The 15906-nt window shown below is 44.3% G+C and overlaps 1 protein-coding gene across 1 annotated transcript in view; it reads left to right on the top strand.

Annotated features, from left to right (window-relative positions):
- The window catches only part of LOC138761558 (zinc finger protein 850-like), a 36566-nt gene extending 28430 nt beyond the window's left edge, over positions 1-8136 (top strand). Inside the window, 3 exon segments of the mRNA XM_069933874.1 lie at positions 5722-6637; positions 6640-6687; positions 6690-8136. Coding sequence (XP_069789975.1) covers positions 5722-6637; positions 6640-6687; positions 6690-6937 — 1212 coding nt within the window. The 3' untranslated portion in view covers positions 6938-8136.
- Positions 8137-15906: the final 7770 nt, after the last annotated feature.

The raw sequence follows: 15906 nt of genomic DNA, 5'->3' as shown, positions 1-15906 counted from the left end.
GATAGGGTGGCAAATTGGATTAGTAAATTTGCAGATTAAACAAAGGTTGGTGCTATTGCGGACAGTGAGGAAGATTATCAAAGCTTACCAGGTGATAAAGGACAGTTAGAAGAGTGGGCTGAAAGATGGCAGATGGAGTTTAATACTGATAAATGTGAGGTGCTACATTTTGGTAATACTAATCAAAATAGATCAGAAGAAGGCATTCAGCATGTTGGCTTTCATAAATCAGAGTATAGGCTACAGGAGTTGGACTGTTATGTTGAAATTGTATAAGGCATTGGTGAGGCCAAATTTGGAATATTGTGTGGAGTTTGGTCGCCAAATTACAGGAAGGATATAAACAGTAGAGAGAGAGTGGAGAGGAGGTTTACGAGAATGTTGCTGGTTCAGGGTTTGAGTTACAGGGAAAGGTTGAGCAGGCTGGGACTTTGTTCCCTGGTTGAGGGGTGATTTGATAGAGGTATTGAAAATTATAAGGGGGACAGATGGAGTCAACGTGGATAGGCTTTTTCCACTGAGAGTGGGGAAGATTCCACAAGAGGATATGGATTGAGAGTAAAAGGGGAAAAGTTTAGGGGAAACACGAGGGGGAATTTCTTCACACAGAGGGTGGTAGGGGTACGGAATGAACTTCCGGCAGTGGTGGTAGAAGTGAGATCGATGTTAATATTCAAGGAAAGGTTGGATAGGTATATGGATAGGAGAGGTGTGGAGGGTTATTAGCCAAATGCAGGTCAGTGTGACTGGGTGGGAAAAGATGTTTGGTCCGGACTAGTAGGGTCAAGCTGGCCTGTTTCTGTCTTATAAATGGTTATACGGTCAACAACTTGGAAATTGGATACAGATTTAGACATGGAGAGATGGTATGCGGAAGGAACGCTGTAGTTGGATACCACTTGAGAAGATTACTTAAAAGTTTATGAAATAAATATATATTTTGGAAAATATGGTGCCCATATTTACAAAATGTGGGTATGAGCATTTAACAGACTCACTCTTTGAAGACCTTTCTTCTTGTTAACATCCAATATGAGATTTTATGAATATATATTGTTTATTTCCTTGACAGTCTCCTGTCTTTTTTGTTTCTTTCTTTTTCTTTTTATGGGGGGATCGGGTGTTTGAAAGTTTTTTAATTGAACAAAATGTATTTACTGTTGTGGTTTAAAATTTAAAAATAAAATATTTATGTTCCAATAAAATATTCAAAAAACTTAAAAAAAATTTAGGCATACAGCATGGTATCATTTTGGCCCACGAGTCTGCACCGCCCAATTTAGACCCCATTAACCTACAATCCCTGTACATTTTGAATGGTAGGAGGAAAGTGGAGCTCCCGGACAAAACCCACACAGACACGGGGAGAATGTGTAAACTCCTTTTTAAAATATTTTTATTAATATTTTATAATGTAAACATTTGAACAGTACAATGTGCTACAAGATTTGAAAAAAAATGTTTTGCCAATATTCTCATAATAAGAAAATCCAGAACACAATCATGACCATGAAGTAAAATTTACAACAACCCCTCCCCACAAAAGGAGAGAGACAGGAAAAAAAGTTCAAAACTCCTCTGCTCTAAGCGAGGTAGAAAGTGGACATGTAAGAATCAAGTGACACCACCTGGGAAAGTGAGGACACGACACCAACATTCCAGAACAACATTAAATCACTAGATTATGATCATCGTCCATAAATGCTCCCATGTCTTTTGGAACTTAATATTTGAATCCTTGATAGCAGATCTAATTTTTTCTGGAGTTAAACAAGACATAATATCCTTTACCCATTGTGCCCATAGGTGGAGTGTTACCTTTCCATTTAATGAAAATTGCATGTCTGTCCATCAATGAAGTAAAAGATAAAGTTTGGCTTTGAAGTGAAGTCACATCTTGAGGTGATCCAAAAAGAGCAATTAAGGGGCAAACTCCGATTTTAATTTAAGAATTACCAATAGTGTTTGAAAAACATCTTTCCAAAATTATTCTAAACTCGAACTCAAAAAGCATCATCTGTTTTACATTTGTCACATAAAGGATTTATTTCTGAATGAAAACAAGACAATTTTACTTTCAACCTATGTGCTCTTTGGACCACTTTAAATTGCAGTCAACAATGCCGTGCCCAAAAGGAAGGCGTGTTAATCCAATGAGTCCCAACCCTCATCGGACAATGAAAGATTCAAATCCTGCTCCCATGCATTCCTGATTTTAACTAACGGGACTCGTAATTTGATCAGCCAAATTACCATAAATAAGAGATCCTTTATGGAAAGATTGTAGATCAAAATATGTCTCAAGAAAAAGTCACCTCTGGGATTCCAGGAAAATCAGGGATCTGAAATTGAATGTAAATATTAAAAAAAAATGAAATTTGGGTAAATTACATTTTCCCACCAATTGTTCAAAAGATGAAAAATTGTTGCAAATAAAAAGGTCTTTGAAACATTTAATACCCAATCTGTGCCAGCCATTGAAGGCAGAGTCTTGTAAAGAAGGTAGAAAAAGGTGATTGGATACAATAGAAAAACTCTGAAATCCAAAACACCTTCTAAATTGCGCCCATATTCTCAGACTGGGTTTAATGAGCAGGTTATCAGTTAGTTTACGTCAGAGAGAGGATAAAGAAGACCCTAGAATTGCCAGCATAGAAGCAAAATTTAGTTCCATCTCTACCCATGTGGGGTAGTCAGTTCAAAACACTGTCCTGTCCCTATCGCTGGAGTTGAAACAGTGTTGTGTAACCGCTGTGTCTACTGTACTGCCATATGTTAGTTTCATGTCCAAGATGAAGGTCAGAATGATCAAGTAAAGGAAAGTCTCTGCCTTTGGAAGTGGGATGGAGGAAGTTCACCAGGCTGATTCTGGGGATGAAAGGGGAGAGATTCATGAGGAGAGATTGAGTCACCCTGAACCTTACTGGACTTGAGAGGGATGTGGGGGCTGATCTTTCAGAAACAGATACATTGATGAACAGAGGACCATTGGGGAGATTGTTTCCACTGGCAGGTGAGACTCCAACTGGGGGGACAGAGCCTCACGATTCTGGGAATTAGATTTAAGAGAGAGAGGGAGGAAGTGCTTCTGCCAGAGAGGGATGGATCTGAAGAGTGGAGGCTCTTCATTAAATGAATTTTGATTTTTGAATAATAGGGACATTAAGGAGAATGATGGGTGACCCGATAGAGGTGCCCCTAAGGCTTTATCCCTAGGGCTGAAATGGCTAACACGAGGGGGCAGAGTTTTAACATACAGGGGTGGAGGATGAAAATCACAGAGAGGGATGGGTACATGGAATTCATTGCTGGAGGCAGAGACAGTAGGATCTTTTCAAAGGCTATTGGGTAAAAACGCAATGTTGGAGAAACACAGCATCAAGCTGTGTCCTTCATGCAGCACAACCAACATTTCAAGCTTGAGTCCTTCATCAAGGTATGGAAAAATGTCAGCAGGCATCCAAACAAAGAGAAGGGGGTTGGGTGGTCACATAGGCAGGAGGAGGGAGGGAGGGGACTGAACACCATTTACTCACAACCCAGCAATCAGGCGTTAGATAGGTGAAGGGAAAGGAGAAGGGAAGGAGAACTGGAAAGGGGAGGGGAAAGAGGGCAGTACGTTAGGAGAAACTAGAAAAGTTGGTCAATGCCATCTGGCTGGAGAGTGCCCAGACGGAAAATCAAGTGTTGTTCCTGAGGGTACATAAGGCCACAGAGAGGTGTGTGAATCTGGGAGTGTGACACAGAATTGAAATGGTTGGCCACTGGGAGGACTCTGCCACTGGTGCGGATGGAGCGAAGGTTCTCGGTTGTAGAGAAGGTCACAAAGGGAGCACTGGATGCAGTAAATCAGTCCTGTAGAAACACTAATGAAGTGTTGCTTCATTTAAAAGGCCTCTTTGGGACCCTGGACCATGGTGAGCTAGATATGTACATGGACCTGAGTAAATTGGAGGGTTATGCAGTAGGGAAATTCTAGGTATTGTTAGACTAGATTATTATGTTGGCACAGAGGGTCTGTTCTATACTGTAGATTTCTGTGTTCTCTGTTCTAGGGGTTGTGGGGAATGTGTGAGTAAATGGTGCTGAGTCCATGGCCGCATCAGCCAGGGTCTAGTGAACGGCAGAACATCGATTCCTGGTCCTGTTCCTTGTGTGTTGTTAAAGAGAGGCAGAGATGAGGTTTCCATCAGCCGATGAACTCAGCCAGGTGATGTTATGGAGATGAGATTTGACAGTGCAATGATGAATTGTAGATGTAGATTAAACAAAAACTGCTGTGTCTCAGACAATGGAAGTTGAGGTTGTACTGGGTCCAAACACAACGGCAGCATCTGCCCCAGATTCACGTGTGGAAAGTTTCTGCTCATCCACGTGTTGGCTGAACAGCGTGAGCGGCCTGACAGAGTGAAGTGGACCAGAGATGGTGGAAAGGTAGAGGTAAAAATTATCAATGGACCCGTGAAACCTGGCCTTGTGTCTGCAAATGTGATCAATCAGGCACAGTGTTTAGATCAGAAATGGAGAGGGGACAAAGATAGGGGAGGGCCTGATGCAAGAGTGGTTTTAGAACACAAATAAAAAGGGGGTTTAGAATGTCTGGGTCTGAACTTGGGCTTTGAGATGACCCATCCTAAATTAGTGACAGAATTTCAAATAGTATTTCCACTTTGGTGAATTCAGTGCATTACATTGTTAATGTAAAGTCATAAGTATTGAATTTTTGTGCTGGTTGGAGACTTGGACACAACAATCTAACTCGAAATAAAACTTATTTTTATTTTTAATTTTAGAGATCCAGCACGGTAACAGACCCAGCCCATGAGCCCGTACCATCCAAATACATCAATTAACGGATAAACCCCGTGAGGATTTTTTGTGGAGGCTGGGAGGAACCCACCAGGTCCCGGGGAGAAGGTGTAAACTCCTTACAGACAGCGCTGGATTGGAACCCGGGTTCCTAGCGCTGTAATCGCCCGATAGTCATTAGTCGCTCCGCTCTGCTGGAGGAACTCAGCGGTCGAGCAGCATTGGTGGAAGAGAAAAAGAACCCCAAATGTTACGGGCCAGCGCCATGTGATGTCCCCTCTCCTCACTTATACAAAATATGGCCTGATCATCTGTTCCGAGGAGGCACTGGGAAATAATGCTGGGATATTTATTCCTCAATCAACATAAAAACAATGACTGTTGTCGTCATTGCTGATGGGATCTTTCTGTGCATTGATGGGCAGCCGTGTTTCATCTATCATAGCAGTCACACCCTGGAAGATTGATGTGGGAGACACGGGCCAGGAAACAAATGACAATTGCACAACCCCTTTCATGGTGATGACTGTTACCCAGAAAACTCTTCGGCCAAGAAAGTGCCCCATCTCCGTGTGAAAGAAGGGAGCACACAGGATGAATCGTGCACGTGAGCCATGTAAAAGTTCCAAGCGGTGCTTGTGGGGGACTGAAGGTGATTCACTAACGTGCACCAGGAGCAGAGCATAACACCAAGTCCAAGATCAGAGGGCTCCTGTGGTTCTAGGGCTTACAATGCCCGGCTAGAGGATGCTTCTCCCCGGGTACTGTCTGTAGTCTCATCCTTTGTGTTGATTTCACTGCTGCCCAGCTCTCCGGGAGCCTCCATCGGGCTGAGCACGCAGTTTCCCCCACAGGACAGGACTGCATTGATTTATGCACTGGTTACACCCTCTCGTCCCCACAGCGATGAACCCGTTTCAGTGTTCCGTCTGCGCGAAGGACTTTAAATGGTCAAGTGAGTTAATGAAACACCAGCAGGTCCATACAAGGGAGAGACCTTTCAACTGCTCTGAATGTGAGAAGGCCTTCACTAACAAGTCCAACCTTGAGAAACACAGGCGGGTCCACACCGGGGAGAGGCCCTTCACCTGCCCCGAGTGCGAGAAGGCCTTCACCACTTTGTTCCAGCTCGAGATACACCGGCGGGTCCACACCGGAGAGAGGCCTTTCACCTGCCCCGAGTGCGGCAAGGGCTTCACCCAGACCTCCAACCTGATGACCCACCGGCGGGTCCACACTGGGGAAAAGCCGTTCGCCTGCCTCGATTGCAACAAGGCCTTCACCAGGTGGTCCAGTCTTGAGATACACCGGCGGGTCCACACTGGGGAGAGACCCTTCACCTGCTCTGAGTGTGGCAAGGGGTTCACCCAGACCTCCAATCTGCTGACCCACCAGCGGCTCCACACTGGGGAAAGGCCTTTCACCTGCCCCGAGTGCGGCAAGGGCTTCACCCGGACATCCCACCTGCAGAGGCACCAGCGGGGCCATACCAGGGAAAAGTCCTTCACCTGCTCCAAGTGTGGGAAGGGCTTCACTAAGTCATCCAAACTGCTGACCCACCAGCGGGTCCACACTGGGGAGAAGCCCTTCACCTGCCCCGAGTGTGGCAAGGGCTTCAGTGAGCGATCAAACTTGCTGAGACACCAGAAGATTCACAGCAGTGACAGGCCGTTCGTCTGCCCTAAGTGCGGGAAGGGCTTCATTCAGTCCTCCAACCTGCTGACCCACCAGCGGATTCACACCAGGGAGAGGCCATTTGTCTGTACTGAGTGTGGAAAGGGTTTCACACGGTCCTCCACCCTGCTGGCCCACTTGCAGGTCCACTCTGGGAGAGGCCATTCGTCTGCCCCAAGTATGGGAAGGGCTTCACCCAGTCCTCTCACTGCTGACCCACCAGTGGGTCCACTCTGAGGAGAGGCCGTTAACCTGTTCTGAGTGTGAGAAGGGCTTTGTCAAATTGTACAACTTGGTAAAACACCAGCAGGTCCACACAAAAAGTTTGCAGAGTGTGGAATATTTAAACATCACTCACTCAAACACCAGGAGGGACTGGAGTCTTGTGGTTATTGGGGCAACAAATCCAAACAGGTCTTGGTCTTGTCAATTTGCAATTTGTTTTCAGTTTTAAGTTTATTGGGTTGGGAGGATTTTGGGATTTTTTTTTTTAGGAATATGTGGATCGGCACAACATCAAGGGCAGAAGAGCCTGAACTGGGCTGCAGTGTTCAATGTGCAAAGGTGCAGTGAGAAAATTTGTTTTGTTGTGCGTTTCAGGAACTTTTTTGATAATAGTTTTACATAATTTCAACTCTGAGAAGTAAAATTTACCAAATACTCATTTTTTTTTAGATAGTTGCAAATCAGGTATTTTCTTTGAACTCAAATGCCTGGATTTCTTTGGACACAGATGTGAATGTCATGGATATGTTTTCTAGTTTACATCTTTTGCATAAAGGTTTATATCCTTTATCTATAATGAAATGGCTGACCTTAGATATGCCCCGATACTTAACATTAAAAATGCTTGGGAGTAGGATTGAAATGTGTTCATATCGGAAGAGATCTGGGATTCCGTTTTTAGGTTAGTCATACCACAACGTTACGGGCTTACCGTTGCTTATTACAGTTACAGGGCCCATATTTCCAAAGCCAAATGACCTCGTATCTATTCAGTGGTAAACTCGTGTTTTGATAAATGCAAGAGAGATGAGGCCTCTTTAATTCACATGTTTTGGTCCTGTCCTCGGCTTGAAAAGAACTGGAAGGAGGTTTTCCCAAACGTTATCTTTAATTGTGGATATAACATTAGAACTGAATCCTTTGGTAGTGCTTTTCGGTACAATGGGAGAGGATGATGTTTTGCTGACTCCTTATAAATGTTGCATCTTGTCTTTGACTTCTCTTCTGCCTAGACCTATTGTACAACTCGGGTGCAAGGTCGACATCACACCTCCTCATGCTCAGTGGCTGAAAGATATCCTGTTCTGTTTAAGTTTAGAAAAGATTCCATGTTCAATCAATAATTCTAGCATAAGATTCCAAACGCTGTGGGAACCAGTTTTGAATTATTACCACAATCTTTCGATATATTTTATAATCCGAGTTTTGTTGGCTTTTTTCAATCACTTTTACGAGTGAAGTTTACTGTTGTTTCTTTCTGGCAGGCAATGTTCGGGGGATTGGGTTTTGATTAATATTTGATTTTTTTTTCTGTTATGGATGTGATGCAATATATGGATTTGTGTAATTTATGTACATTTTTCATTCCATATAAACTAGCTTGGTTTTTTATGTATAAAATCAATAAAAATATTTTAAAAAGGAAAAGTTTGATTTGGAGCAGTACTGCTAGACATCTCATAAATAGTTGCAGAGTTACAGGGTCAGATCAGTTGGTGCAAGGCAAAAGCACCATTATTTTACAAGTGCAACCAGAATCAAAATTTATTGTTATGAACGTCAGGAAATTTGGTGTTTTGAGGCAGCTTCCCAGAACAAACATTCATATTATAAACCATATAACTTCAATAATGTATTAAAAAAACTAAAATAGTGCACGAAAGGTAAGGGAATGCCTTTGGTTCATTGATTATTCAGAATTCAGCAGGGAGCTGTCCTTGTGCCACTGAGTGCTCATCTTTAAGCTCATGTACCTTTTTTCTGATGGCAGCAGAGTGAAGAGGGCATGGCCTAGGGTTGGGGGTGGGGTCTTTGAGGATGGAGGGTGCTTTTTTAAGGCACAATCTCTTGTCCATGTCCTCGATATCTGGTGCCTGTGATGTCGCAAGCTGAGTTAACAACCTTCTGGATTTGGCACCTCCATAGCAGGCAGAGATGCAACCAGCCAGAATGTCCTCCGCGGTTTACCTGTAGAGGTTTTCGAGAGTCTTCGGTGACGTACATAATCTCAAGCAACTCACAAAGTATAGCTGTTGGCAGGCCTTCATGATTTTATCAACATGGAGGCTCCAGGACAGATCCTCAGAGATGTTGACACCCAGGAGTTCGAAGTTCTTGACACTCACCTCAACTGAGCCCTTGATGTGGACTGGGTCATGTTCCCTTGACTTCCTCCGGAAGTCCACAATCATCTCCTTCGTTTTGCTTACATTGTGTGCAAAGTTGTTGATGTGACACCATTCCATATAACACAGTACAGAAACAGGCCATCTCGGCCTTGTAGTCTGCACCAATTTACGTTAACCCACTAGTTCCACCTTCCCACTCCCTGCCCATAACCCTCCAACCCCCTCACATCCATGTACTCATCCAACCTCAAATGACAGAATTGACCCTGCCACATCCAGCTCTTCTGGAAGGTCATTCCACTCAGCCACCACTCAGTGAAGAAGCATCCTCTTGTATTACTCCTAAAGTTTTGCCCCTTAACCCTTAACTTATGACCCCTTGTTCCAATCTCATCTGCCCTCAAGGGGAAGAGACTCTTCACATCTACTCTATCTATCCCCCTCATAATTTTAAATACCTTTCAAATTCCCCCTCAACCTACGCTCCAATGAATAAAGACCCAGTCTATTCATTCTTTCTCCATATTCTAGATACTGCAATCCAGACAACATTTTAGTAAATCTCTGCACCCTCTCTACCTTATTGATATACTTCCTATAATTTGGGGACCAGAACTGCACACAATATTCCAAACTTGGCCTCACCAATGCTTTGAACAGTCTCAACATCACCTTCCAGCTCCTATATTCTATGCTGTGATTTATAAAGGCCAGCAAATCAAAAGCCTTTGCCACCCTATCTACATGAGAATCCACTTTCAAAGAACGATGAACTGTTATTCCCTCTGTTCCTCTGCATTCCTCAATGACCTCCCCTTCACTACATATGTCCTGTTTTGAGTATTCTTCCCAAAATGAAGCACTTCACACTTACCTCCATTAAACTCCATATGCCACCTTTCAGCCCACTCTTGTAAGCTGTCAAAATCCTTCCTGCAGTCCCCGAAAACCATCCTCACTATCCACAACTCCCCTTATTTTTGTATCGTCTGCAATATTTACTCACCCAATTTACCACTCCATCATCCAAATCATTAATGTAAGTGATGAACAACAAGGGCCCCAACATTGATCCCTGAGGCACACCGCTCATCACTGGCCTCCATCCTGACAGACAGTTATCCACCATGACTCTCTGGTGCCTATCATTCCAGTCACCACTGAACCCATCTGACTATCAACGAGCTGATCCATCTCCCTCTTGTATTGCTGTTTGTGATTCTGCCGACAACTGTGGAATCATCAGCAAATGTTAATGGCATTGGAATTGTCCCTGGCCATACAGTCATGGGTGTATAATGAGTAGAGCAGTGGACTAAGCACGTATATTTGGGGTGTACTTATGTTGATGATCAGTGAGGAGGAAACATTTTTAATTTGTATTGACTGACAATGAGAAAGTCAAGGATCCAGTTGCCAGAGGGGGGTTTGTAGCTTCTTGACCAGCACTGAGGGATCAGTATCTGGTGTAGTCAATGAAGAGCAGTTGTTGCTGTTTTTGAGATGATCCAGAGCTGAGTGGAGAGCCAGCGATATTACATCTGCTGTGGAGCGATTGTGACAATAGGAGAATTGCAGCGGGTCCAGATCTTTACTTCGGGACATGTTAATTCTGGCCATGATGAACCTCTCGGAGCATTTCATCACTGTAGAAGTTTCTGCTACTGGGCGGCAGTCGTTGAGGCAGCACATATTACTCTTCTTGGGTACCAGGATGATGATTGATGCCTTTTTGAACCTGGTGGAAACTTCTGCCAGCTAGTTGGTTGGTGCAGATTTTCAGTCCCCTGCCAGGTACAACATCAAGGCCTAATGCCTTGTGAGGGTTCACCCTCTTGAATGATGTCCTGTTGCCCTTCGAGATGGAGATCAGGCCTTTTCAGGGATTCTGGTAGAGGCTGTTCAGTTCTTATCAAAGTGGGCAGAGAAGGTGTTCAGCTCATTGGGTAATGAAGCATCGCAGCCATCTGTGGTGTTACGCTGGTAAATCTGATAATGGCGGAAGGAACTGTCCTTGTATCTGGTGGAGGGTGATCCACACTGGTGAATTTTCTCAATGGGGAGGAGGGGAAAGGGAGTGGGTCTGGGGAGGGGGGAGTCTTTAATATATTGTTTGCTTTTCCAAGGCAGTGGGAGGTGGAGGTGGAATAGATTCTCTCCCTCAATGTTAGTGACTCTGATTATATATTTTAAAACATTAACAAAACAGCGAGGTTGAAGGTTCTCTGGCCCATAAACCCCGTGCTGCCCAATTAACCTTCCAATCATGGGGGAAATTGTACAGATCCCTTACAGGCAGGACTGAATTCAAACCTGGGTCATTGGTGCTATAATAATGTTTCACTAACCATGCCACCCAATTACAGGAATTGAATTTCATGTCCTGGATCTTTTCCCAATTAAAGCAGCTGTGCTTAAAAACAGTGTCTCATCCCCTTAGAAACAGTGTCTCATCCCCTTGTATCTCTGTAATACACTCAATGTAGATACAAAGACAAGGCCATTCAGTCCAGCTGACACCTCACTGGGGGCATCCTGGTATCTCACCTCCTGTCCGTGTTTATGCTCCATACCAGCCCCCAAACCCCTCACCCTGCTGGAATACTCCAGTTTCTTTCTCCTCTCTGTGTTCACTGAGCTTCCACTTCAAGGCAGCTGCACTGTTCACCTCAAGGTAAGAAACAGGAGCAGGAGTCGGCCATCTGGCCCCTTGAGTCTGCTCTGTCAGTCAATAAGATCGTGGCTGATCTGGCCGTGAACTCAGCTCCACTTACTCACCTGCTCCCCTATAACCCTTAATTGCCCAATTCGTTAAAAATCCTCCCATATCTTGATTAAATACTTTCAACAAGGCAGCCTCCGCTGCTGAATTGGGTGAGAATTCTACGGATTTACCCTCTGTGAGAAGCCAATTTCCCCTGTATCGCCACCAATGTGCTCGAGAAACTCAGCAGGTCATTGAGCTTTGGAGTTTTGGGCCTCGGATGGTCCTTTACTTCCTGTGGATGCTGCACAACCTGCTGATTTTCTCCAGGAAGTTTGTGTTTTGCATTCGACCCCAGATCTACAGGTATTCTTGTTTAACTCCAGACAGATGGTGTCAATATCGATCTCCAATTTTCGGTAACAGCCCCACCCCCCCACCCTTCCCCCCCATCGCTCTCTCTCTCCCTCTGACTTCCTTCCTCCAGCTCCCTCCCTCATTCCTTTCCCCTATCAGGGAACATCTTTTCCAGCCTCTGACACCTCCCCCATCACCTTTTGGCTCATACTTCCCCCTGTATCCATTTGCTGATCTGTGCCCCTCCCCCACCCTCACGTTATTTGCATGTTTGTCTGATTTTTGGCATAATTAAGAACGTAAGCAGCCGATCACTTTCCATGGACACGACGGGACCTGCTGGGTTCCTCCAGTACTTCTATACATTGCCCTCATTATCCCTGCCTCAAATCTACTCCCCTGTGTCCTGAGGCTCTGTCCCCAGTTCTGGTGCCAGTTGCCAGTGGAAACAACCTCCCTGCTTCTATCTTATCTATTCCTTTCATAGAGAAGTTTTTTCCAGGACCTGGCCTGGCTGGCAGTGAGAAGAGCCCTTCCAGTACAACCGGAACATCACCCTCCAAGCACGTTGTCCTTGGGACAGCTGCAGTGGAGGGGAGATGGTTGCTCATCTCTTTGCTGAATGCAGATTCACTAAGAGTATGTAGAGAAGGATGCAAGGGTCCTTGACACGGTTCATCGCCAGCAGCAGCGTGACAGAGGGCTGTGATCTACGGGCTGTTCCCTGGGACAATCTCTGAGTCCAACATCCAGAAATGTTGGAGGACCATCTACACGGCAAGGGTGCCCTTCAATCATCCTGAAACCTGCTGCCCTTTCAGCACACGGAGATGTCAATGAGAGGAACGCTGCTGACTGGCTCATTCCAGGCTGTGGGAGAACGTACTGAGGGATGCACTGAGGCTCGGTGCAGCCAATGCGAGGGGGCTGTGGGGGAAAGACCACAGTCTAGAATCTTCCCATTCCCAGGCAATGAAGGGCTGAGAGCGAGGGGAAGCCCCTGAACCAACAGAGGCGGGAGTAAGGACCAGGTATCCAGTGGTGGTAATGGGGATGGAGAGAAGGATGTGTAATGTACAGTGATGGGAATGTATTGATGTGATTGACACTGAATGTAAAAGGTCTGGAACCATTCTCTTTTATTGTAAATAATTTATTGTGAATAAAGTATATTTTTCAAATAAAATTCCTTTCATCTTGTCCCATAAGATCCCACCTCATCCTTCTTAACTCCAATGAATACAGACTGAGGCTACTCAATCAAACCCCCCCCCACTGGAGTCAATCTGGTTCACCTTCTTGACACAATCTCCATAGCCAGAATGACCATTCTCTGCGAGAGCGACTTCACGTTGTCACTACTCTTTGAGGGAAGACTTCTCTCGTGAATTCCCCACTGCTAGCAGCACCTTGTTAAGAGCCAGTGATTGGGGTGCATGCTTAGATTCCTGTGATAGATACCACCCTCATCAGTGGGTGCAATTTGCTTAGTGGCTCGTGCAATGGTATTATCGTGACAACACAGGTACAAATTCAGTCCTATCTGAAGGAGTTTGCATCTTCTCCCTGTGTCTGTGTGCATTTCCTCTGGGTGCTGCAGGTTCCTCTGGCCTTTCAAAAATGTATGGGGTTTGTAGGTTTAAATTTTTCTTCGGCACAATAACAGGCCCTCTCAGACCACGAGCCCATCTTGCCCAATTACACCCAACCCTGGTATGTTCCGAACAGTGGGAGGAAACTGGAGCCCCCGGGGAAAAGAAACGGGGAGAATCTACAATCTCCTTACACTCAGTGGGATTCGAACCCCAATCCTGATTCCTGGCACTGTAACAGCATTGCGCTAACCACTACATTAACCATGCTGCCCATGTATGAATATTTACGTATAAATATGTTGGAATAATTTACTCGGTAACAGGCTCATTAATCTCTGAGCCAGCAGGAAGAAGCTATTTCGCAGCCTGGCAGCCCTGATTTTGATGTTCTGCTCTGATACCTTCTACCTGATGGAAGTGGGTCAAAGATGCTGGGATCTGGAGAAACTCAACAGTTCAGGCATCATCAGTGGGAGAAAAGTAATTGTGTGCATTTCAGGCCCGAACCCCTCATCGAAACTTGATAAAGTGGTTTGGCTCAAAACGTTACCCATTCAGCAGATGGAGTTTAGTCTCTCATCTCTCAGATTTTTTTTCCAATTCAAGTTTATCATCATCTGATTGTACAAGGACAACCTGATGAAACAGTGTTCTCTGATTCTTGGTGCCAGACATAACACAGACAAACAACACATATGCAGGACAAGTATTTCATCTATACAAACAAATAAATACTATAGTTTTGTACAAATGAGAGTCTTGGATGGTCATTGTGAGCTGTTCCTTTGGTCGTTCAGCATTCCCACTGTCCTTGGGAAGAAACTGTTCCTCAGTCGGGCGTGCTGATCCAGATCTAACAGACAAGGGTGTTCGCTACCTCTAGTTCTCTTCCTATTGGTAATAGAGCCTTTGGCGGAAATTATTCGATGAGACCCAGACATTAAGGGATTCAGAACTGACCAAGATGAACATAAGATTAGTCTTCTTGCAGATGATGTATTAATATATCTGACAGAGCCTGAAGCTTCTCTATAAACATAGGAAAATAGGAAGTAGGAACAGGAGTAGGCCAAAAATGGCCCATCGAGCCTGCTCCGCCATTTAATTCGATAATGGCTGATCTAATTTATGACCTAACTCCACCTACCTGCCTTCTCCCCATATCCCATAATTCCTCTATCATGTAAAAATTTATCTCACCGAATTTTAAATATGTTTAATGAGGCAGCCTCAAACACTTCCCTGGTTAGAGAATTCCAAACATTTACTACTCTCTGGGAAAAATTATTTTTCCTCATCTCTGTCCTAAATCTACTCCCCGAATCTTGAGACTCTGTCCTCTCGTTTTAGTTTTCCGGCCAGCTCAAAAAACCTTCCTACATCTATCCTATCCATACCCTTCATAATCTTATATGTTTCTATAAGATCTCTCATTCTTCTGAACGTCAGCAAATACAATCCTAGATGATTTAATCTTTCATCATGTCAACCCCTTCATCCCAGGGATCAACCTAGTAAACCTCCTCTGGACCGTCTCCAAAGCTAGTATATCCTTCCTCAAATATGGAGACCAGAACTGGACACAGTACTCCAGGTGCGGTCTCACCAGTACCTTATACAGTTGCAACATTACCTCCCTACTCCTGAATTCAATTCCTCTAGCGATGAAGGCCAACATTCCATTTGCCTTCATAATAACCTGCTGCACCTGCAAGCTAACTTTTTGCAATTCATGCACAAGCACTCCCAAGTCCCTCTGCACAACAGCATGCTGTAGTTTTTCACCCTTTAAATAATATTCAGCTCTTTTATTTTTCTTGCCAAAGTGGATAACCTCACACTTACTAACATTGTACTCCATCTGCCAGACTTTTTCCCACTCATCCAGCAGACTCTCCACATCCTCATTACAATTTGCTTACTGATAAGTCTCTTGTGCGGCACCTTATCAAACGCTTTCTGGAAATCCAAATATACAATATCAATTTGTTCCCCTCTATCCATCGCACCCATTATATCCTCAAAGAATCCTAACAAGGGGGCATGGCAAGATGGCATAGGGAGCGGACGTGCATTCCCGGTCTCCCCCAGGCAGTTATATAAATACCCGTTTTAAGAATATTTCTTTTTTGTTAAAAGTCTTTGTTTTGTTTATCAATTGTTTTTAGTTTAAAATGGCAACAAAGATTAAGGAAAATAGAGTTCAAATACAGAACAAAACTACACTCTCTGACTTTGGAAGAAACTCGGCCGACTTGCCCAGACAGAACCACGGAGTCAAGGCTGGAATCTTCTTAAGAACGGAGCTCATTAATTGGACTGTCAGATAAGCTGGCCTTGGACACCCCTCTGAAAGATGGTGATGAATATTGATTTGAAATGTTTTATGAAGATAAATTGCAGTAATTGGCAT

This window comes from Narcine bancroftii, chromosome 4 (assembly GCF_036971445.1).
Source record: "Narcine bancroftii isolate sNarBan1 chromosome 4, sNarBan1.hap1, whole genome shotgun sequence".
Taxonomy (NCBI): domain Eukaryota; kingdom Metazoa; phylum Chordata; class Chondrichthyes; order Torpediniformes; family Narcinidae; genus Narcine; species Narcine bancroftii.
This window is presented reverse-complemented; position numbering and strand designations above follow the sequence as displayed.